General features: G+C 35.3%; 1 protein-coding gene across 4 annotated transcripts in view; it reads right to left on the bottom strand.

The window, feature by feature from the left end:
* The window catches only part of MAP4K5 (mitogen-activated protein kinase kinase kinase kinase 5), a 127,146-nt gene that overhangs the window by 23,021 nt on the left and 80,249 nt on the right, over positions 1–23,876 (bottom strand). For 3 of the 4 annotated variants that reach the window (XR_003513081.1, XM_027553708.1, XM_027553709.1), the window contains exons 14-23: positions 22,557–22,635; positions 11,786–11,844; positions 10,510–10,577; positions 8,785–8,827; positions 7,951–8,161; positions 7,003–7,100; positions 6,795–6,836; positions 5,847–5,931; positions 3,088–3,167; positions 2,729–2,789 (exon numbers count right to left, since the gene is read on the bottom strand). Coding sequence is in view for 3 of the 4 variants with exons in the window: in XM_027553708.1 (XP_027409509.1) it covers positions 2,729–2,789; positions 3,088–3,167; positions 5,847–5,931; positions 6,795–6,836; positions 7,003–7,100; positions 7,951–8,161; positions 8,785–8,827; positions 10,510–10,577; positions 11,786–11,844; positions 22,557–22,635 (826 nt within the window). In the remaining variant the exon portion in view is untranslated. The remainder of the gene's footprint in view (positions 1–2,728; positions 2,790–3,087; positions 3,168–5,846; positions 5,932–6,794; positions 6,837–7,002; positions 7,101–7,950; positions 8,162–8,784; positions 8,828–10,509; positions 10,578–11,785; positions 11,845–22,556; positions 22,636–23,876) is intronic. The other variant, XM_027553710.1, reaches the window with a different exon arrangement.

Genomic DNA, 23,876 nt, shown 5'->3' on the forward strand with positions numbered 1-23,876 from the left:
AAGTAAAGCAAACTAATACTATATGCCATAGGATATAACAGGGCTACAAGTATGTGCTATCATTATTCAGGATAACTGGACTATGATTTCTGTATCAAAACCACATATTCAATCCACATTAAAAAGGGGAAGATATGGTAAATATCTGACTCCTTACTATATATGACATGGTACTATAACAGTCCCAAATAGTATCTATCATTTTACTATGAGAAAACATGAAAAAGAGTGACTTTATCCTCACAATATTTTCTGTATCTTTTCAAAATGCAGCATTCTGCCTAACACTATACCACCCTTCCTTTCTCCAGACCCCTTTATATATAACTAGTTACCTAAGCAGCTAACACATGTACATGTATGTACACTCATGCACAGAAATGCAGACTCTTAAACAGAACGTTTTCTCTTATTGAGCAATGCTACCTATCTTCATTCAGTTCCACAGGTAATTTTAAGCAGAATTTGGAAATAACTAATTTATAGGCTAGCTTTTTCCTGCCTTTCTATAGTTATTTTATAAATATATAAAATGTACTCTGTGTGGCTTTTAAGCTTATTCACACAGACAGGTATATAAAAGTGGTTGGAGGAAAGTGACTCTATATGAATACAAATCAGAATTGTTAATTCAAATAGAATTAGGTTTATTTTCATAATATAATATGATATATTAATATTTTATTAGATAAAAGTAAAAAAAAAATTGGGGGACTCAAAATCAAAGAGAATAAATAGTCATTTGAGGACCCTAGTTTTTAAAAAGACATTTGTGGAGAATCAAATAATATGCTCATTGTAAAAAGTGTCATTAGCTCAAATACACAAATTCCTGAAGAATCTCTACTAGGTGATGGTTAGTAGAAGAGTTTAAGTTATATATACTCACACACACATACTTAAAATTATGATAATGACATTTCTTACATTAGCCACAATTCATAATGAGTTAAAACTGTATCAGCACTGATGTTTTAAAGCATGAGTAGCTGAAAGGAATACTTAATAACAAAAAGTCTGACAGTACAGTAAATAATAGCTGGGATATTGTCATCAGAGTATCAAACAAAACTGAAAAAAAATTAAGCAATGTTAAAATAACTTAGTTATTCAAAGTGGAGAAAGGCATGAGTGCTATTTTAATAGATGACAGCATTAGGATTAAGGAAAGAGAAAAATAATCAACTATCTTGTACAGTGGTCCCATCACAAGTATTGTTCCAGGACCCCCATGCAGATACCAAAATCTGAGGTTGCTGTAGTCCCTCATATAAAATGATGTCATGTAGCACTTGCATATAACCTATGCACACCCTTCCATATACTTTAAATTATCTCTAGATTATGTATAATACCTAATACAAGTAAATGTTATATAAATAGTGACCCAGTGCCTGGCAAATTTCAAGTTTTGTTTCTTTTTGGAATTTTCTAGAATTTAAAAAAAAAACAAAAAAACTTCTATCTGCAGTTGGTTGAAGCTGTACATGCAGATACAGAGAGCCAACTATACTATCAGAAGGAAAGCAAGTAGCGAACCTTTAGGTAGCCACTTAAATCCAAAATGTAAGAAAACTGTTTTTGGCAGGTAACGACTGGAAAAAAAAAAAGCCTAAAACAACACCTGTCTATCCCCAACAAAACAAAAAGAGAAAAGCACAAACAACAAAATTAGAATAGACTGCTCCAAAACCTTTATGATTATTTTTAGGACTTTATAAAGTTTTAGTCCAAGTTGGCTAATAAATATCTGGTTCAGAATTCTGCCAGCGAACATCTCTAAGTCTTCACAGTTCACTAAGCACTCTTTACATCTCACTTAATCCCCCACAGCAATCCTGTGAGGTGGCTACTGTTACTAGCCTCCTCATGTTACAGTTAAGAAAACTGAGAGCAGCAACATGGATGGATTTAGAGATGATCACACTAAGTGAAGTAAGTCAGAAAGAGAAAGACAAATACCATATGAATCACTTATATGTGGGATTTAATGTGACACAAAGAACCTATCTACGAAGCAGAATCAGACTCACAGAAGTAGAGAACAGACTCACTGGTTGTCAACAGGGAGGGGTGGTGGGGAAGGGTGGACTGGGAGTGTGGGCTTAGCAGATGTATGCTATTACATACGGAATATATAAACAACAAGGTCCTACTGCATAGAGCACAGGGAACTATGCTCAATATCCTGTGATAAACCATAGAGGAAAAGAGCACGAAAAAGAATATACATGTGGAAAACTGAAATATTTTATAGCACAGCAGAAATCAATATATTGTAAATCAACTACACTTCAATTAAAAAAATTAAAAATAGATATAATTTATGAAAAAAAAAAAGAAACCTAAGGCCGAGAGACAAGAGACGGTGACTGGCTCAAGATTAAAGAGAAGGAAGCAGCTGGATCCTCTGATTCCTTCCCGTCAACTGCTGATTCTCAGTGGAAGGCAGGGATGGGGGCAGAAGCAGAGACTGTGAAAGAGACGGCCTCAGGGGACAATCACTGTCAGCTGTGTAGCTCTTGGGCATGTGTGGGAAGTACAGCTTTAACTGACAACAGGGTTTCTTCCTATTCTACACCGGTCAAAAACACCTACAAGCCTTAAGGTTAACTATATTAGATTATAATTACCCTAAATAACAACACTTTAAAGTAATATATATTAGAATTACATTTCTCTGCTTGTCCATGGTTTATTTATCATATTATTTTCATCATATACATACCTGACAATGACATTAAAGTATTGTTGATGACATAGAGCCAAGTACATTTCCGTGGAAATAACTATTAAGAAAAAAGTAGATAATTAAAACCCTCTAATTTCATTCCCTTACCCCTCAACCTCCAAATTTCAACAGTCTGAGAGAGTAGAAAAATAACTATTTCTACCTTTCAGTAAATTATTACAACCTTACAGAAAAAAATCTTCATACATGAACATATAAAGAGTATAATTTCACCACTTTAAATATTTAAATCATAAAAATTAAAACTGGGGCCCATATAAATTGACCTAAAATTAAGATATTTCCTTTATTCAATTAGTCCAAACTAATTTTTTGAGTTAAAACTCCTAAATTACCTGTTCCATCGTTGCCTCATGTAGTTCATTGAGATTCAATGTATAAATACCATCTTCAGTTCCGAAAATAATGTACTGATCTAAAATAGTTGAGATAAATCACCAGAATTTATTAACATTTTCTGAAATCATTCATTAAAATAATGGCCTTATATTTTAATGGTATTAAGAATTAGATAGCCACCCACCCATCCAAAGAAAAATTATTTTGTAAAACCCATGCTACCTTCTTTAATTCTTTCCCCAATTCTTCATTTTTTAAAAAGTAGATACATTGTTACTAACTCTGCTTTATATTACTATAAAATTTTTTAAAATGAAATTTTCATTACATGTCATCTTATTCAAACACAGTGAAAAAATAAGAAAGAAGTAAAACTGTTAACAGATGTCAATGGATTGTCAATGTATGCTAAAACTAGTCAGTGAAAGCTTGATGAGCAAGAGGATATTTATCAAGTCTCAATGTATCTCCATGCTAGCTACCTATCAATTATTTTGGGAAATTAATTAAGCAATTACTTAGGGAAAAATAGGAACTTGACAGAAGAGAAGGTTAGTGAACACCACCTTAACCAACTGGTCAATGTTAATGTCACTAGCACTTGGACAACTTGATACCTAGTGCCTTCTGACATGATGAACTGAGAAGAGCACAAAAACACTTCTGTGATATTCCTTCCCAAAATACATAATTTGATCTACATATGAGGACTCATTGGACAAACCCAAATTAAGGGACATTCTACAAAATAAGCAGCCTCAAAATATGGCATGATCAAGTGAGACAGAAAAGTTGAGAAACTTTCAGACTAAAGGAGACTAAAGGCATGATAGGCAAATCCAACATGTGAACTTGAACTAGATGTTGGTTTGGGGGTAAAAAAGAGAGGAAAATGAAAGACACTCCTGGGATAATTAAAAAAACTTACATATGGACTGTGGATTAAAAAACAGTATCATATCAATGATAAAGCTTCTGATCTTTATAATAGTACTGTGCTTATATAAGAGATGATTCTTGCTCCTAGGAAATACAAAGTGAAGTATAAGGGGAAGAGGAGCATGGTGAAGTGATAAGGGGAAGAGGAGCAGCTCACCCTTCAAATGATTCAGAAAAAAAAAATGCACATACAGATAGAAAAGAGTAAAACAAATGTGGCAAAAGGATGAACACAGATACTGTTGCTGCTGCTGCTGCTAAGTCGCTTTGGTCGTGTCCGACTCTGTGCGACCCCATAGACGGCAGCCCACCAGGCTCCCCAGTCCCTGGGATTCTCCAGGCAAGAACACTGGAGTGGGTTGCCATTTCCTTCTCCAATGCAGGAAAGTGAAAAGTGGAAGTGAAGTCGCTTAGTAGTGTCCGACCCTCAGCGACCCCATGGACTGCAGCCTTCCAGGCTCCTCCGTCCATGGGATTTTCCAGGCAAGAGTACTGGTTATATATAAAATGGATAACCAACAAGGATCTACTGTGTAGCCCAGCAAACTCTACTCAATATTCTGTGATAACCTACATGGGAAAGAACCTCAAAAGGAATGAATATACGTATGTGTGTAAATGAATCACTTTTCTGTACACCTGAAACTAACACAATATTGTAAATCAACTATACTTAAATAAAAATGAATAAATAAATAGTATGGTTTTGGTGAGGGTGTTAAAAAAGAAACTTTTGATGATTCTGGGTATATCAGAGTTTCTTGTACTATTTCTCTAGCTTTTCTGTAAGTGTAAACTTCTAGAAAAATAAAAAGTTTACAAATATTAAAAAAAAATTTGCTTACTGCTAATATTATTTTCTGTTACACTTTCTAATTATGGCACATAAAGCAGATAATTACACAACCTATCTTTATGACTGCATTGAAGTAGAAACAAACATTTCCAGAACAACTTCCACTGCCTAAGCTCTGCTAATTCCCAGACAACCAGGTTGGCTCCTTTCTTCTTTGCAACAAGGTGAGTATTATGAGTATTTTATGTTATAAATGATCACACTGAGAACCAGAGGTATTAAGTATCTTTTCCAAGTCACACAGTAATGACAGCTAGGGAACTCAACCCATATATATTTGATTCCAAATTTTCCCCATGTGTTATGCTTCCTCACTTTAAAATCACACAGCCTAAATTTTTAAGAGTAAATTTTACTTTATCAGTTCAGACTTTCAAAAACATTATAATAATACAACAAATTCTTGAATATCATGCAGATTCCACAAATGTCAACATTTGCTACTTTTGTTTTTATCCTTCCTTCTCTCTGCACACACAGTTCCCCCCTTTCCTGAATTAAGTTATAAGCCCGATACCCCTTTATTCCTAAATATTTAAATTTCTTAAAAAAAAAAAAAAAAAAGGTCTTACATAACTACAGAAAAATGATCAAAATCAGGATATATCAAAATCAGGGAATCAGGATATTCAGGACACTGACACAATATATTATCTAATATCTTGACTCTGAGATTATCAATTGGCTCAGTACTGTCTTTGTAAATAAAAGAAAAATGCCAAATTATGGTTGCAATCAGTTGTGACGCTCTTTCATCTCTTTTAATCAGGAATTGTTCTTGTATGCTCTAAAATTCTAATGCTTTTAAACCAAAACTACCTATTTAGGTTGTTACACATACTATTTAGTCTCTAGGCTGTATTTTTTAAAGTAAAAAGCCCTCAGTTCAGTGATCATAAAAATCCTTTCCAATAATAAATACTTTGTTAGAAAGGTATATAAAAGTTTCAGAAATGTTACCTTTTGTATCAGGATGTATCCAAGATGTTGCACAATTAATTTTCAAAGGGCAGCCATCAAAAACTTTGGAAAAACATGCTCCCATCTTATTTAAAAAGAAAGAAATGTTGAGTTATTTGATTAGATAATTTTTATATTCTTAGAAAATAGCTGAAGATTATTATGAAACGCTAAACTAACTCTTATTTGCATATACTTACGGTCTCACTATACAACAAAATTCATATTTTGATATATTGATTAACTCCTTCTATCAAGAGAGTTTCATACTCTTTCCTTGAGTAATCCTCTATTTTAGAGCAAAAATATCAGATTTACCAAAACATCTACATATATCAATGATACATTCTAGGTACCTAAGTCACAAATTATCTTTACGACTAAGATTTAATAATGAAAACAATGACTTTATTGAGTAACATAACAGTTATATTTGCAGTTTACCTCCATAATAGTGATGAGACAAAAAGACTAATATTTAAGCTTAACTTCTACTGTATAAAAAGAAACAATTTAAAAGGCACCCATTCTTATGACTGGCTGAACTACATTACAGAGAGGATCTACTGAAAGGCCAGAGAACAGAAGCTTCTGTGTTCCTTTCCACTGTTTATAGTTCAATGTAAAAATGACTTCAGGCATAGAAAGATATTTAACCCACATAATGAAGAGGATACAATACTATTAATATCATCACATTAAAGTGAAATTGGCCTTTGTAGGCTAGTTGAAGAACTCAACTCTCCGTATTTATAAAAATGGAAATTCACCCAACTCTAACTAACTGACTCAAATAAGGGTACAAGATTGGATTCACGGTTTATTCAAATGAATTTGACGCCTCAGTATTTTATGAATCCTTTCTTTCAACACCTTACGACAGCAAATAAACAATCTTCAGCTTCTAAATAAAAACTGACAAATGGTTCAAATAAAAATATTCCTTACCAGTACTTTTGGGGTTGGTGGAAGGCCATTGATAACTGGTTTCTGTGGGAAAAATAATTTGTAATACTGTAAGACCTCTTAAAGCCTTAAAAAAAAAACTTTATACATTTAGAAGTCCAGTTATTCCAAGTCTTGAATTAAATAGACTATGCTCCTTATATGATACAGTATTAGTTACAACTAATCACCAAATGCCTGTTATACATACAGGGAAGTCCCGCTTGTCCTTTTTTCGTGGTAACTGTGGTGCTTGTGCTGATCCTTCTGTGTTTTCACTAATCAATTTTGAAATACCATCTCCATTTCCTAAAGAGAATCACAGTTAAAAGTTGGATGACCATACAAATAAAAAACTTATTTGAAAAATAATTTCCCTTTCCCCTCAGTACTTGTTTTGCATTTGGGTGATCCTTCATTAGGAAATATTCTCTACTTTCAGATGAGTTAAAGTATTTTTGATGCCTTTCTCTAGATGCTGCAGTGGTAGCACTGCAACTGTAGCAGTGGTTTAATACATGAAAACAACAAATGCCTTGCCATACTCTGAGAAAAGTGAAACACGACCTACTAATGCAGATATTCAAGGCCTTTGGAGTTTAACTTTGCTCTACCATTTTAAGTTCTATTTCCCAGTATACACCCTTCAAAAGCTCACACTTCTATATACTAGGCTGTACTTCCAACACAAGCTAGATTTTCTGCTTCAGTGCATTTGTTCATTCTTTCTTGATCTCTATGCAAGTCTGTCAGCACTGGTTCCAACTACTAAAGGCTCACCAAGGGCCTACCTCCTCTCTACCCTATCCTTCTCTCCCTCAGAGAGCTCTGGTGTTCTGTTACATATAGTTACTTATTGTAGTAGACACTTAAAACAAAATGTCTTGTCTGATTTTATGTGCCCATGGATGTAACTTTTGCTGTAGATCATGAACTTCTGGAGGGCAGGGTCATCCATTCATCTTTCTAGATCCTATAATATTTAGTAAGGGATCAAATTAGGGATTGGATTGGATTGAATCTATTTATAGTCCATCCATGTGGAATTTTAAAGAACTTTCACAAAGTTTTAAACAGTAATAAGACTAAAGAAAAAAAAAAAGTCTTTAAAATTTGAACAAAATGGCTTTCTTTTCAGTTTTCACTTTGATTTATTTACCAAGATCACAGTATCTAGCTGTATGCACTCCAGGGCTGCTGATACTGCTAGCCATACCAATAGAGGAAGTCTCGGCTACAGGACCACAACTGGGGCTACTCTGTCTTCTGAGAACTTGGGGAGCTCTGTTCTCTGAATCAGGACAACGTTTTACAGTTGATGACTTTTCTTCATCTGGGAGGTTGTCTTCAGGGTAACTGTTTATCCTTGGCTAGTTGATAATAAGACATAAAAGTACTTTAATAAATCTGGACATAAAACATTAACCCTGTTATTATTATATATCAAAGACTTTAGGGAGAGAAAATATGCCTTTTTAATCTTTCTCCTACATAGTTCAATTCACTGGGCCAAGTAAGTAAGGTAAGTAAGAGCTTAGTTACTGTCTCAAAACAACTATGAACTTGCCATGTGACTTTTAATAGCCCTAGCCCCAAACTGATGTTTTTATAACCAATAAAATCATATACACAATCCATGAAATATTTAATAACTAGAAACAAGCAAGGAAAATGACTTAATGAAGTGTGACTCTAGTGAAATGTCCAACTGTAATAATAAATGAGGACTGTAAACGATGAACTCCTTTCCTTTCAACGTGGTCAAGCATTTTCTTAAATGACTAATAATCTATCTTTGCCTTTTTCTAATAGCTACGAAGATACTGTATTTATCATGAAATATTTTAAAATATATTTTTACATCACAATATGCTCTTGAAGAAAACTATATATAAAATATATTTAAGAGAATTGTGAACAAATTCAATAAAGTTACTTTTAAAATTTATTATTTAAACAAGGATTTACTGCTGAAAATCTTTAAGTTGCTTACCTTAGGAGGTAGGGGAGGTGGTATTGCACGTTTTGAGGTTGATCTAACACAAAGAGAAAAATTCAATTTAGATGGTTTTAAGTGGTCATAACATAAAACAGAGACAGCATTAAATCTGCATTAAAATCTGCTTCTATACAAGGAATATAAAAGACAACTGGATCACGGCACAGAGTAACTTTAAAACCTACAGGAAGAGCTAAGATCTCATTCTGTCAAACTGTGTTAGTATGACTATAAAATAGAGCTTTTATAATGTGAACACAGTCTTTTTTACTTTTTATGTTTTGCTACATTTAATATGTAATAAAAACTAAATTAAACTCAGTTAAAAAAAGATTCAGAATTTTACAGCTGGAATCCACAGTGAATCATATATTCAAATAGCTGGATCATCAAACCCTTCATTACTCCAAGTGGGGTCCAGAGATCAGCAACATTAGTAACACACGGAAACTTTTTTTCTGCCACATCATGCAGCTTACAGGATCTCAGTTCCCCAACCAGGCATTGAACTCAGGCTCTCAGCAGTAAAAGCGTTGAGGCCTAATCCCTAGACCACCAGGGAATTCCCAAGGAAACTTTTATAAATGTACCCCCTGCTGCTGCTGCTAAGTCGCTTCAGTCGTGTCCGACTCTGTGTGACCCCAGAGACGGCAGCCCACCAGGCTCCCCCGTCCCTGGGATTCTCCAGGCAAGAACACTGGAATGGGTTGCCATTTCCTTCTCCAATGCATGAAAGTGAGAAGTGAAAGTGTACCCCCTAGACCTACTTAATCAGATTCTGCATTTTACCAAAATTTCCAGGTGATCTTCCAGGCATACCAAAATTTGAGAATCACTGATCTAGCCCACAGGTTTCACACATTTATCCAGTCATTGCAATCAATTGGGAAGCTTTGAGGATTCTTAGATTCCACTTCCAAAGACTATATTCCATAGCAAGGGTTGGCAAACTTTTTCTATAAAGGGTTAGACAGTAAATATTTTAGGCTCTATGAATCATATAGTGGTCACAACTACTGAACTCTAATGTTGTAAGCATGAAAACAGCCATGGATAAACTTATGAGCATGGCTGTGTTCCAACTAACCTTCATTTATGAACACTGAAATTTAAATTTCATATAATTTTCATGTGTAACAAATTTACTTTGCCTTTTGATTTTTTTCAACCATTAAAAAATGTAAATATCATTTTAGTTTGTGGGATGCACAAAAAATAGGGTCAGATTTGGCTTACAGGCCATACTTTGCTAACCCCAGACCTGAAATCCTAATGTGGGGGTCCTGGAATCTGTACTTCCACAAGAGCTCTCTAGGCATTGCAATGCACTAACTGGTTTGGAACAACTCACCCAGGTCAGCCCCATCACTTAATCACTGAGGAAAGACACGTCTAGAATATGAAGAAATCACACTGCAGAGATGAACTGGGGCTTTCTGACGTCTACTATGGTACTTCTTCCCACATCATCATGCAGCTCATCTTTTAGTATACCAACATTACCGCACTGTATTTTTATTTAGAGAATAAAACCCTAAAACCTTAATGATCAACACATGTTGCCTTTGGGAAATTAAAATAAGTCAGAAGGTTTTTACTGACAAGAGGCATAGTACAACTTTTATAAGAATAAAAATTAAAATTTATTAGAATAAATCACTCACCACCAAATGCTGTTCTTATACAATCAAGTAAAATAATGTTGGAAAAACAACTTACTTGCCAGTATTTGCACCATCAACAAAAGGATTCCACCGTAACAGAAAATTTGGGTCTGATGATACTCCCTATGAAGGTAAAAAAGAGTTTAAACATGTTACCTTAAAACAGGTATTAGTCACTTTATTTGATTCAAAAAACTACTCTTTGTCATGATTATTAATCATCTTGGCTTTCAACTGTGTAGTCTCTAGCTATACTTGCTGTCATTTGACATATTTATGCCAATAACTCATTATTAGTTGACTTAAATGTAAAAAAGATTATAAACACAGCTTAAAATGTCACAAGCCCACTTTACCAATATGCTAGTACATTCCAAAGCAAAACAGAAAAATGTTAACTTTGAATTACGTGCATCACTACTCCATTAGCACAGAGAACTGAGCACTGTTTTAGTCAATTATCTTCAATTTATTGGTGCCATATTTTTTCTGACTACCATGAAAACTGAGAATTTATTGTCCAGCAATATGTACAGTAGGAAGAGCACCACTTCCAAATGTAAGAATGAAGAGATCCACTAACAGAAGATAATTACTCTAAAAAACATACATTTACTAATGGTTAAAAATAAAGTAGATGTTAGAATAACACCTAGGCCAACTCTAACAATATCATGCTTTATTTATTGTTTCTTTCCTTTTAGATAAGAAAAAGAGTTAACCAAATAGTAATCTAAAATACGAGCAACGGTTTTTAAAAAAGGGGCTAGATTAACAAATAAATATTAAAAAACAGTAAGGCAGTGCAAAATTGCACTCTAAACCTAACAGAATCAGTAAGTAAAAAGATCCTGAGAGCTTAAAGCTTAGCATCAAATACCATGTATTTAATAACTTTATGTGAATTCTTCAAGACTTAGAAGTGTCAAAATGATGGTTAAAATGGTATTTACACACTGTACCCTAGTCAAAATGCAACTAACTATAAGCTTTTTCAAACTTTAATTGGTGAAATGTGTGTTGTTAGTTGCTCAGTCATGTCCAACTCTTTGCGACCGCATCGTCTGTCCATGGAATTCTCTAGGCAAGAATACTGGAGTAGGTTGCCATTCCCTTCTCCAGGGGATCCTCCTGACCTAGGGATGGAACCCGGGTCTCCTGCACTATAGGCAGATTATTCACTGTCTGAGCTACCAGGGAATGGGTGAAATACATTATCAAAACTTAACGCTTTGAAGAGTATATTCCTTTTTTCTTTGATCAAACTATACCTAATTATAAGTTTTTTCAAATTTTAATGTGTAAAATACTTTAAAAGTCATAAGTCCTACCATTTCATCCCGTGCTTCTGTTTCTTTTCTCAAAGGAGGTTCAAACTGTAATTTGTCAACTGTAAAATATAACAGATATTCAGAAACTTTAACTTAAAGGATCAATCCTGAAAATGCAAAGAGAAGCGTCTGTATTGGGGAGGGAGGGAGGAAGAGAAGAGAAGAGGAAAAGACAAAAACTCTTAATTTTTTTACTACCAGAACACCCCAAAACAAAGTAACAATTTGGTATTTTCCTAACAATTCTACTTAATTCTTGACTGGAATCAGGAAATTAAACAGCAATTTTGTGTATAAAAGATTTGTGTATTAAAAGTAGGTGAGAAAGCAAACACTTTAAGGATGTTTCTATCCAGGCTATATTGAGACTAATTTAAACTTCAAATTTATGGCAGGATGAAACCTCCAAAATTACTTATAATTATATAAAAATAACAATATTTGTTAAATGAAATATTACTATGGCATTCAGGAATCTAATATTATATTTTGCTAAATGTATATCTGATCTGGCCTAATCAGACCAATTTTAGAATTACTCCTAATAGAGTAACTTCTTTTACATGAAATATTCTGTAAATCAGAGAAAAGGATGACTTATTACCTACTCTTAAAGTACACAGAATTTTAAAATTCTAAAATACAATGTGATTAAAAGACCAAAAAATTAAAATATACACACTTGCGTTGTGGAGATACAAGTTTCCTAAATATAATCTTGATAAACAAAATACACTAAAAATAAGTCTTTCAAAAAGGATCCAGTTATCTTTATCCCTAAAAATAAGATTTATAAAGCAACACAGAGCACTTACATAATTCATGACATTAAACAAAAACATTTAAGTCATAAAATTTTCAAAGAAAGATATTCCATAAAATGTATTCTCTACTTTTCAAAAATAACATAAAATAAAAAGAAGTTGCTTATTTATAATGACTTAACATAAAAAAAAAATCTTAATTTAAGAGCCATTACTATAATTCACAAAGAACCACTTCTCTCATTTGAGACAGAGATGAGTTAAAGGTATTTTTCTTTTGGTCAAAGAAGTACTGGCACATAGGTCTAGAAATGAATTATAAAACGTGTAAATATGCAAAGAAAAGAAAGAAAATATCATTTTCCATAACAATTATATAATTAGCAAATTTCAAGACTTTAAACATTACTAGAGAAAGTAAGTTCATAAATTCTCATTAAACATATAGCGAAATATCAACTGTATCCATCCATACCAATATCAGTAATTGAAAATAAAAATTTCAATTTCATTTCTTTTATAACATAAACATTTAAGATATTTTACTTTATCACATGAAAAGTATTCCTTAAAAAAAAATCAAATTCCTTAATGCAAGTCTAAAATTACTACAGCCATGACTTATGGCAAAGAATGCTAGAATCTCCAATATCATTGTTCTGCTTAGAAGAATAGACTCCACAGTTCTAACGAGGTGGGGAGCCTATTGTACAGAGTGAAGTAAGTCAGAAAGAGAAACACCAATACAGTATATAAACAAATATACATGGAATTTAGAAAGACGGTAATGACAATCCTATATGCAAGGCAGCAAAAGAGGCACAGATGTAAAAAACAGACCTTTGGTCTATGTGGGAGAAGGGAAGGATGAGATGATTTGAGTGAATAGCATTGAAACATGTATATTACCATATGTAAAATAAATGACCTGCTTTGATGCATGAAGCAGGGCACTCAAAGCCAGATCTCTGGGACAACCCAGAGGGGAGGAAGGTAGGAAAGGAGGTTCAGGATGGGGAGACACATGTGCATCCATGGGTGATTCATGCTGATGTACGGCAAAAACCACCACAATATTGTAAAGAAATTATCCTCCAATTAAAATAAATTAATTAATTAATTAAAAAAAAAGAATAGACTCCAAGTTGTTTTGTTTTGCTTTAACAAAAATCCTAGCAGTATCTTTGGCTGTGTGTTTGGCTTGTAAAATACAAAGATGGGGAGGACTTCTATGATATATCCTCATTTATCTCCAAAAGATGTTACTTACTATAGGCATAAGTGTTAGTCGTTCATGTCTGACTCTTTGCAACCCCTTTAGCTATCACAGCCTGCCAGGTTCCTCAGTCCATTGGATTCTCCAGGCAAGAATACTGGAATGGGTAGCCATTCCATTCTCCAAGGGATATTCCCAATCCAGGGATTGAACCTAGGTCTCCCACATTGCAGGCAGATTCTTTACCCCTATAAAGCCAGGGTGAGTAAGGATCTTACTACCATCTAGAAAGATTATAAGCCTGTGATGTCTGGTAATCCATTGCTTCAAAATAATTGCTTCATATACTTTGTATGCACACACATATTTGTATTACATGTTAGTAATTAGTAGTTTATAGCAGAAGGGTAAATCTAATTCCTGTTTTACTTATTATACCTATATTGAGGGGTTCCCTGGTGGCTCAGACAGTAAAGAATCCTGCTGCAATTCAGGAGACCAGGGTTCGATCCCTAGGTCAGGAAGATCCCCTGGAGAAGGGAATGGCTATCCACTCCAGTATTCTTGCCTAGAGAATTCCATGGACCGAGGAGCCTGGTGAGCTACAGTCCGTAGGGTTCCAGAGAGTCGGACATGACTGAGCAACTAACGATTTCACTTTCTAAGAAAACAGAACCCAAAGACAGTTTCACTGGGCACAGGAAAAAGGAATAGTTTGGGGCTTCTGAGACAGTGGGAATTTGAAGGGCAGAATACCAGAAATGAGAAAACTGAACAAAGAAGGAACTCTAAAACTATACCAAGAAGTCTCCTTAGAGAAATCTTTGGTTGCATACTAAGTTGCCCACAAGCAAAGCAATACTCTGCAAGGTATGTCAGAAAACAGCTAACACAGTGCTGTGAGCTAAATGCAAATTTTAGTGATCACACAGTAAAAGGAAAGAAATGAATTTCCACCCAGAGGAGAAACTGCTGAATATTGTAGTAAAATCTAAGACAGGCCTTGAAAGGATTAATTTATGCTTCAGACACTCTTTAAAATAAAGAGGTCAAAAGCCAGACATTTAATGTTGTATCACAACATCCAAGATACAATAAAAAATGACTACAGAGTAAGTAGAAAAAAAATAAAAATCATAACCAGTTTAAAAAACAGATACAGACTCAGAGGTGACACAGCTGTTGAAATTAGCAAAAATGGACACAATAAGTAAACAGATGGAAATTGTCAGTAGAGAGATAAAAACTATGTATGTGTGTATATACATGTATGCATGTATGTATCATCCATCTATCCATCTATCCATTTATCTATTTTTCTATCAATCTATCTACATCAATGAAAGTCTAGATCCAGAAAATACAATATACGAAATAAAATTCACTGATAGGCTTAAATAACAGACAGAATACAACAGGAAAAAAGATCAACGAACTTAAAATCTGGGCAACAGAAACTAAACTGAAGTACAGAGAACAAAAACAGGGGGTAGGGAGAACAGAGCTTCAGTGACCTATGAAGCAACATCAAGTGGTCTAACATGTAATTGGAGTCCCAGAAGGAGAAGAGAGAATCTAGGGCAGAAAAAGTGAAGAAATAATGGTCCCAAATTTTATACAGCTAATAAAATATACCAACTTATAGATCTAAGAAACTCAGTTAACACCAAATAAATAAAAACAAAAATGCATCTAGGCACATCACAGTTTTTGACTACAAATTGGCACTTGCCATCCCTGGGTCGGGAAGATCCCCTGGAGAAGGAAATGGCAGCCAACTACAGTATTCTTGCCTGGAGAATTTCATGGACAGAGGAACCTGGTAGGCTACATACTGTTCATGGGATTGTAGTCAGATCACAACTGAGTGGCTAAAACACACACATCTATCTCTACAAGGATTAAATCATGTGCTGCTGCAGCTGCTGACCTGGCACACCCCCTGAAGGAGTTTAACGTGGAGAGCAGAAATGAAGCACCCTGTGCTCAGGGTAGGGGTAGGGGGCTGGCAGGACAAGTCATCAGACAGGTATTTTTTAAAAGCTGATTTTCAAAAGCCCAATTCTTCTATCTCCTCATACCTAGAAAAGCACTAAAATCCTTCATGGTGATGACTGCTTCTTGTGAATAACAGAAGCTTCATGAGACCAGCAGAAACTTTCTACTTAAGTATGTGCTTGATTGCATGTATGCCCCCTTAACCAAAATCGTAAATATACTGTCCTTCCCCCATAACTCTTTTGGAGCAGCTTCTGAGAGTTATCCGAGGTGCTGTCTCCCAGGCTGCAGCCTTCATTTTACCCCCCAAAAAACTTAAATCTCATGTTGTGCATTTTTTTTAAAAGTCAACAGTTATGGCAACCACAAAGGGATTCAAACCCTCAATTTGTACTTGACACCGTCAAATTGCTAAGAAAACAACAAACAAATTCCACAAAAGTTTTATAGTATAGTACCTATTAGTCCAACTGATGCAGTTGAATGTTTTCTATTTTGTGCCTTAGAAAAAAATCTGAATTGATGTCATGGATTGCGTTGCAACCTGCAGCTTAACAAATACCAATGTTGAGGAACACATGGGTATGCTATTCGTCAGGTAAATTTTCAAAACTAGTTTTCCTGACAACAAAGGCTTTTGCTTTGGTTATTGTATATCTATTAGAGTGGCTTAAAGGTTGTTTAAAAAGGCTCAACCTTAATAATGGCCAAAAAGATGTTGTCTTACTTTTTGTTTCCTACCTGGGAAAATTCTAATTACTTCTCTAGTAAACACTCACTTGTCTATAACTATTACTAAGGAGGTTTGTGAGACAATAAATCTTCCTCAAAATCTCTATCACCTTAATCATTCTTAGTCTTCATGTAAAATAAAAAGGACAAATGGAATTTTCAAACTTAACTTGGATAAACTTTTAGAAATTCTTAGACCTCCTTAGCCTAAAATGGGTTTTGTTTGTTTGTTTGTTTGTTTGGCTTGAATGAAAGTGAGGTCAACTTTCTCAGGGGCCCATTAACTCTCTCTCAATAAACCCAAAACTGAGTATCTTAAACATCGAAGAATACTGCCCCCAACTCCTGTTTCTACAATATCACAGACTAATATAGCTGAGACCTGTACAGTACACAGTTTTATATTCAAACATATCCAAGCAGTGTTTCCTCTGAAATAATCTTTTTATGATTTAGAACTCAGAAACTGTCTTCTGGGGAACTTCTCTCTAAACTCAATAAATAGAATCTTGCCAGGTATTGTTAATAATTAATAGAATGGTAAAACAGAGCAATGATCCTTGTTTTAATTTGTCTTAATTACAGAGACATGGGCCAATTCAAATCAACAGAAGATGGTCTCAGTAGGAAATCTCAAACTGGAGATGACAATCTTCAGAAGTAGATGGCTACAAGAAGGCAATTTCTACACAAATGTGTTGAATCAAGCTGATGACAATATGAAAAGAATCATTTGTTCAAGTCCAATGGAACAAGATGATAGAAGACTCTGATTTTCATACTTTAATGTGCATACTATAGCTCTTAAGCTACAGTTTTTTCTTCCTCCTTGCCAGTTGAAGGTTCTGGATTGTGGACAGACTACTTGTTACCTCTGTAGAGTCTTTATTCTTAATACTGCTCTGTGTAGCCTCAGCCCTTGGTATCAGTCCAAACACCTGGCTAAAATTTACTTGTGAGTCATCTAAAATCATACACTTAAACCAATAGTTGGGCAGTTATTTTCTTTTTTGATACCTCTCAAATCCCCTTTGGTGCCAATTTTTTGTAATTAGTTGGTTTTCTAGGTAACTGTGAAACCAAGCAGGACCCTATAGGGATGCTGGGCACAGAAGCCTTTCTGGGCATCCCCCATGTTCCCGGAGTTCCAAAGGGCAGATTCAACCTGGGAAGGGAAGGGATGTAAAGATGGGGGAGGGGGATAGCCAGGAAACAATAGTGCAGGTCTTGGGGCAGGGTCCTGGTTCCACCTCAAGGGACACATATAACAAAGTCTTTAAGGTTTTTCAAGAGGTCAGCACTCTTCACAGCAGAGAAATACCACAGAAGGGTATATTAAAAGAATCAGATTAGTTCATCAAGAAGATAAAGTTCAGTTCAGTTCAGTTACTCAGTCATGTCTGACTCTTTGCAACCCCATGGACTGTAGCTTGCCAGGCCTCCCTGTCCATCACCAACTCCTGGAGTTTACTCAACCTCATGTCCATTGAGTTGGTGATGCCATCCAACCATCTCATCCTCTGTTGTCCCCTTCTCCTCTTGCCTTCAATCTTTCCCAGCATCAGGGTCTTTTCAAATGAGTCAGCTCTTTGCATCAGGTGGTCAAAGTATTGGTGTTTCAGCTTCAACATCAGTTATTGCAATGAACACCCAGGACTGATCTCCTCTAGGATGGACTGGTTGGACCTCCTTGCAGTCCAAGGGACACTCAAAAGTCTTCTCTGACACCACAGTTCAAAAGCATCAATTCTTCGGTGCTCAGCTTTCTTTATAGTCCAATTCTCACATCCATACGTGACCAATGGAAAAACCATAGCCTTGACTAGACAGACCTTTGTTGTCAAAGTAATGTCTCTGCTTTTTAATATGCTGTCTAGGGTGGTCATAACTTTTCTTCCAAGGAGTAAGCATCTTATTATTTCATGGCTGCAGTCACCATCTGCAGTGATTTTGGAGCCCCCCCCCCCAAATAAAGTCTGACACTGTTTCCACTGTTTCCCCATCTATTTCCCATGAAGTGATGGGACCAGATGTCATGATCTTCATTTTCTGAATGTTGAGCTTTAAGCCAACTTTTTCACTCTCCACTTTCACTTTCATTAAGAGTAATCAAGTAATCAAGAAGATTACTTGAGGCTAAATTAGAGGAGTGGAGGCCCTGCACACACAAGTAATCAAGTAATCAAGAAGATTACTTGAGGCTAAATTAGAGGAGTGGAGGCCCTGCACACACTCTAATCTTACCAGCAACCTCACCCACCCTTGAACCACTGTGCTATAAAACTCCTCCCAGGTTGAGACACACAGTTGGGGCAGGAGCTCTCTGTGTCCCACTATGGCTGGCAAAGCAATACAGCTATTCTTTTCTATCTCACCCAAAATTCTGTCTCTGAGATTTGATTTGGCACCTGTGCACAGAGGCTGAGCTTTCAGTATCAACTGGACTCAACCAAAAAGTGGCTTTTCAAATGAAAATTTTTTTTAAAAAACAGAAAATTCAGGTCATACACCCATATCTGGATCAGAATGAGACAGTAATCTGCCTGACCATTCATCAGACTGGGAAGACAGACACAAATTCAAATGCAAAGTCAAAAGAAGAAACAATGTTTCTCCCAAGGATACCCTGCATAGGTAAAGCATCACATGATGATCCCCTCTCTGAATTATCTCTGCTTTCCTATTGAGAAATATCAGTCTCTAAAATCAAAGACGGTCAGAAACTTTGCTTTATTAAATCATGTTTATTAAAATGAACCATTCCACTCTCACCTGGAAGATTTAAGTCACTGATAGAGAGCAGTAGCTTTAATTTCCAACGTAGATACAGACCATCAACTAAAGGAGTTTCTGAATACAACATTTCAAGTTTCCAAAGAAACAGGCTTCTGAATCTATTTTTACAGTATAGATCTTTTCACACACATCCCTACTTTGCTCTAAGTTTTCACTTAATTTTACTTAATTAAATTTTACTTAATTTCCACTTTCCCCCCAAACTCTCTAATTCTTCTTTTCCTATTTAATGAGATGTTCCATGGTTCCTCTGGTGTGTGTTCTCCCTCACTGCAACGAGTCAATAAATCTGACTTTGCTGGACTATACTCTGGTGGTCTTAGGTTAGGCCAAATCTGAAAACTGAGTACTGAAGAATTGATGCTTTTGAACTGTGGTGTTGGAGAAGACTCTTGAGAGTCCTTTGGACTGCAAGGAGATCAAACCAGTCCATCCTAAAGGAAATCAGTCCTGAATATTCATTAGAAGGACTGATGCTGAAGCTGAAACTCCAGTATTTTGGCCACCTCATGCAAAGAACTGACTCGTTGGAAAAGACCCTGATGCGGGCAAAGACTGAAGACAGGAGGAGAAGGGGAAGACAGAGGATGAGATGGTTGGATGGCATCACTGACTCGATGGACATTAGTTTGAGCAATCTCCAGGAGCTGGTGATGACAGGGAAGCCTGGCGTGCTGCATTCCATGGGGTCACAAAGAGTTGAGTGACTGAACTGAACTGATAACCATTATTTATGTCCACTAAAAACACACAATAAGGATGATTACAGTAATCATAATAGCCCAAAACTAGAAACAAATAAAATGCCAGCCAAGTGAAGAATGAATAAATTATGCTATAATTATACAATGAAATACTACATTACAGTGAAAACAATAAACTATTACTGGCACACATGACATGAATGACTTTCACAGACATAATATTGAACAAAAGAAATCAGGCAAAAGAGGTGTATATTAGTTGATCCTATATATGTGAAGATCAAGACCATATAAAAACCAATCTATAGTGATGAGATAAGAATAGTGATTAACCAGGGCAGTGGGAAGGCAAGGGGATACAGGGAGATGGGAAGGTGTTGATTGTGAAGGAGCATGAGGAATCCTTCAGAGATTCTGATAATGTTGATCTGGGTGGTAGTTTCATGAGTGTATACAAATTTAAAAATTCATTGGGCAGTACACTTAAACATTTTACTGTATGTAAGTTACTAGCTTAATTTAAAAAGCTGAAACAGAAAACTAAGAACAGAACTAACAAGGTATGTATAAAATCTATTAACAAAAACAAAACTATGCAACACTCCTGATGGACACAAAAGAAGACCTGGGAGAATTTAAAGACAGACCAATAAAACGACCTTCAACTCTACCATCTTCTGTTTGGTACTTGCAGCACACAGGGCAAATTCCACTAAGGAATCAGTACTCTGGACACTTATAAAATAACTAAGCTTTGAGCTCTCCGAGGAAGCTTATTTTGATTAAGATGACAGAATATTATAAAGATGTCAATTCTCCCAAAGTTAGCGTACAAACTTATGAGATCTCAGTAAAAATGCTGAGAGGTGCTTTTTTTTTTTTTTTCAACTCAATAGACTGATTCTTATGTTTTATGTGAGGAAAATATAACAGCCAGATATAATAAAAAGGAATTGCAACAACATGTGTGTGTGTGTGTTTGTGTGGAGGGGGTGAGGGAAAATAGGAGGAGAATTATTTCTAATATATTTTAATAGGTATTATAAAGACATAACAATCAGAAGTATGTGACTGGCACAGGACTAAGTATATTAATGCAAGAGAATAGAATTTCCAGAAAAAGCCCTAAAATCTAGGTGGCAACTTAGTATATAATAAAGATGGCATAGCAAATCTATTAGTGAAAACCTAAGTTTTTAATAAATAGTATCAAGGCAAATGAGTAGATATTTAGAATGAAACTGAAGTTGAATTCATATTTCATATCTTTAGCAAATAATACCTTATATCAAAGATTTAAGTATTGATATTATAAAAAATTAAACAAAAAAAAACAAACAACAGGAAAATCCTTTTATAACCTTAAAATCAGGAAGGCGTTACTAAATAACGACACCAGAAACAAAAGCTATACAAGGAAAGATATATTTACACTACATTAATTGAATACTATACAGCTGCATAAAATACAGAAAATAGCTTTATAATAGCTTTATTTTAAAATATAAAAATAAACAGCTGCTTTTCTGTTTGGTATTTGAAACCCAGAGTTTGCTGGGGATAGTATAAGAAGATAGCATAAAAAAGTATCAGCAATCTGGGACTAACAAAGACAGAAAATCTTGAATTATGAGTTTAATTATGAAAATGCACGACTGAAATAACAGATATGGGAAGGACATTCTAACTCTCCATTGACCTAGATTTCCAAAGCTGTGTACAGAAAGCTAGAAATGTTTGGTTTCAAGAAAACAAAATACACATCGGCAATCATTCTAACTATCTTCCTCCATTATGGTTTATATTTTTTATTTAGAGCCTATTTTAATGTAAAATACTTAAAAATTTTTTTGAAACAATTATGCACTTAAGTCAGTATACTCATCCTAAAAATTCTTTGTAAATCTGTTCTTCCAAATTAATGTGGCTAAAATGACAAATATTGTTAATATAACATTTTTATGTCAATGATTAATTTATTGAATAAAAATCAATTTCTCCTTTTAAATATGCATTTAAAAAAATATCCACCTTGGTGCTAATCTGACTTAACTGAAACCAACCCAAATATCCAACAATAGGGACTACAATACATCAACTCAATACAGGAGGATAAAACCATTAAATATAACAGTTACAAAGCCTAGGCTAATATATGGGAAATACTTCTAACTATATTAAGCAAAATTTTATGCATAGTATAAACTTAGCCATGTAAAACTACATGTGAAAAAATTTGAGGGAAATTCAACAAAATATTATCTGTGGGCTGGTGCTGAGTGATGTGATTATTGGCAATGTTAATTTTCTACTTTCTTCTTTTTGCAAATTTTCTGCAATGAACATGTATTACGTTTATAATTAGAAAGTAAAAACTATTTAATTGTAAACCAAGGGAATTTCATTACAACCAGAAAAGCAACCTTTATTTCAGAGGTATCCTGTTTACATGTGTATATAGCCACAGATGGCCTGAGATTTTATTATTACAAAAAATCCCACAAGAACACCCAGCTCAACCCTCCAAAACCACCAATTGAAAATGTATACCAAACACATACAATTGATTTCTGAAGCTGTCCGTTCAGCTCTGGCATTCCGGTTTGTAGATCTAATGGTATGACGAATGACTGCATGGGGCTGTGAATATAAACATAATATATACACTTAAAAGAATTTCTGGGACAAAGTTAGAAGGTCAAACTTTCTCTTTTTAATTAAATTCTTATTTATTGACAGACATGACTACCTACTAATAAAGCAAATTGAAGGATAAATTTTTTAAAAAATGAATATGAGATACTTAAAAGTTAATTCATTTATTCCACACACATTTATACTGTATACCCTAACCCTAGGGTATAGGGTATATACACTGAAGAGATGCAAGGTAAATCAGATGCAAATCTTATCCTCAAAAGAGCTTATAATCTAGGAAGATAACATACACAAATACTTAAAACACTAGAAAAGAATAAGTGGCAGTCATTAAAATCACTATTAATGCCCAGGGGAAGGAGAGATGACTGCCATTGGAAGGGGTAAAGAAATTCTTCATGACAGAGTTGTAATCTAATGTGAAACCTTGAAGGACAAGTAGGCATTGAATGCGCAGCAAGGTGGGAAAAGCATTTCAGACAGCACAAACAATATGAACAAAGTGATGCAAGAAAAAAAGGAAATTGTGAGTGTTTAGGGGAATTGAAGTTGGTTATTTGAATGTGGTGAACATTAAGTGAAGAGATGACAAGCTGGAAAGACATTTGAGGGAGGATAAGCCAGATCATCGGAGAAGGCAATGGCACCCCACTCCAGTACTCTTGCCTGGAAAATCCCATGGACAGAGGAGCCTGGTAGGCTGCAGTCCATGGGGTCATGAAGAGTCGGACACGACTGAGCGACTTCACTTTCACTTTTCACTTTCATGCATTGGAGAAGGAAATGGCACCCCACTCCAGTACTCTTGCCTGGAAAATCCCATGGACAGAGGAGCCTGGTAGGCTGCAGTCCATGGGGTCGCGAAGAGTCGGACACGACTGAGCGACTTCACTTTCACTTTTCACTTTCATGCATTGGAGAAGGAAATGGCAACCCACTCCAGTGTTCTTGCCTGGAGAATCCCAGGGACGGGGGAGCCTGGTGGGCTGCCGTCTATGGGGTCGCATAGAGTCGGACACGACTGAAGCAACTTAGCAGCAGCAAGCCAGATCATGAAAGGTTCTGAATGTCAGGCTAGAGCTCTCAATTTTATTTTCTTGGCAAAAGAATTTTTTGGAGATTTTACAGAAAGGGAATGCTATCACAAGAGTCAGTTTTAAGAGTAACCTGATTAAGTATGTAAAAGGGTATGGACAGCAGAAATACAGTACGGAGAGGGATTG

This window comes from Bos indicus x Bos taurus, chromosome 10 (genome assembly GCF_003369695.1).
Source record: "Bos indicus x Bos taurus breed Angus x Brahman F1 hybrid chromosome 10, Bos_hybrid_MaternalHap_v2.0, whole genome shotgun sequence".
NCBI lineage: Eukaryota > Metazoa > Chordata > Mammalia > Artiodactyla > Bovidae > Bos > Bos indicus x Bos taurus.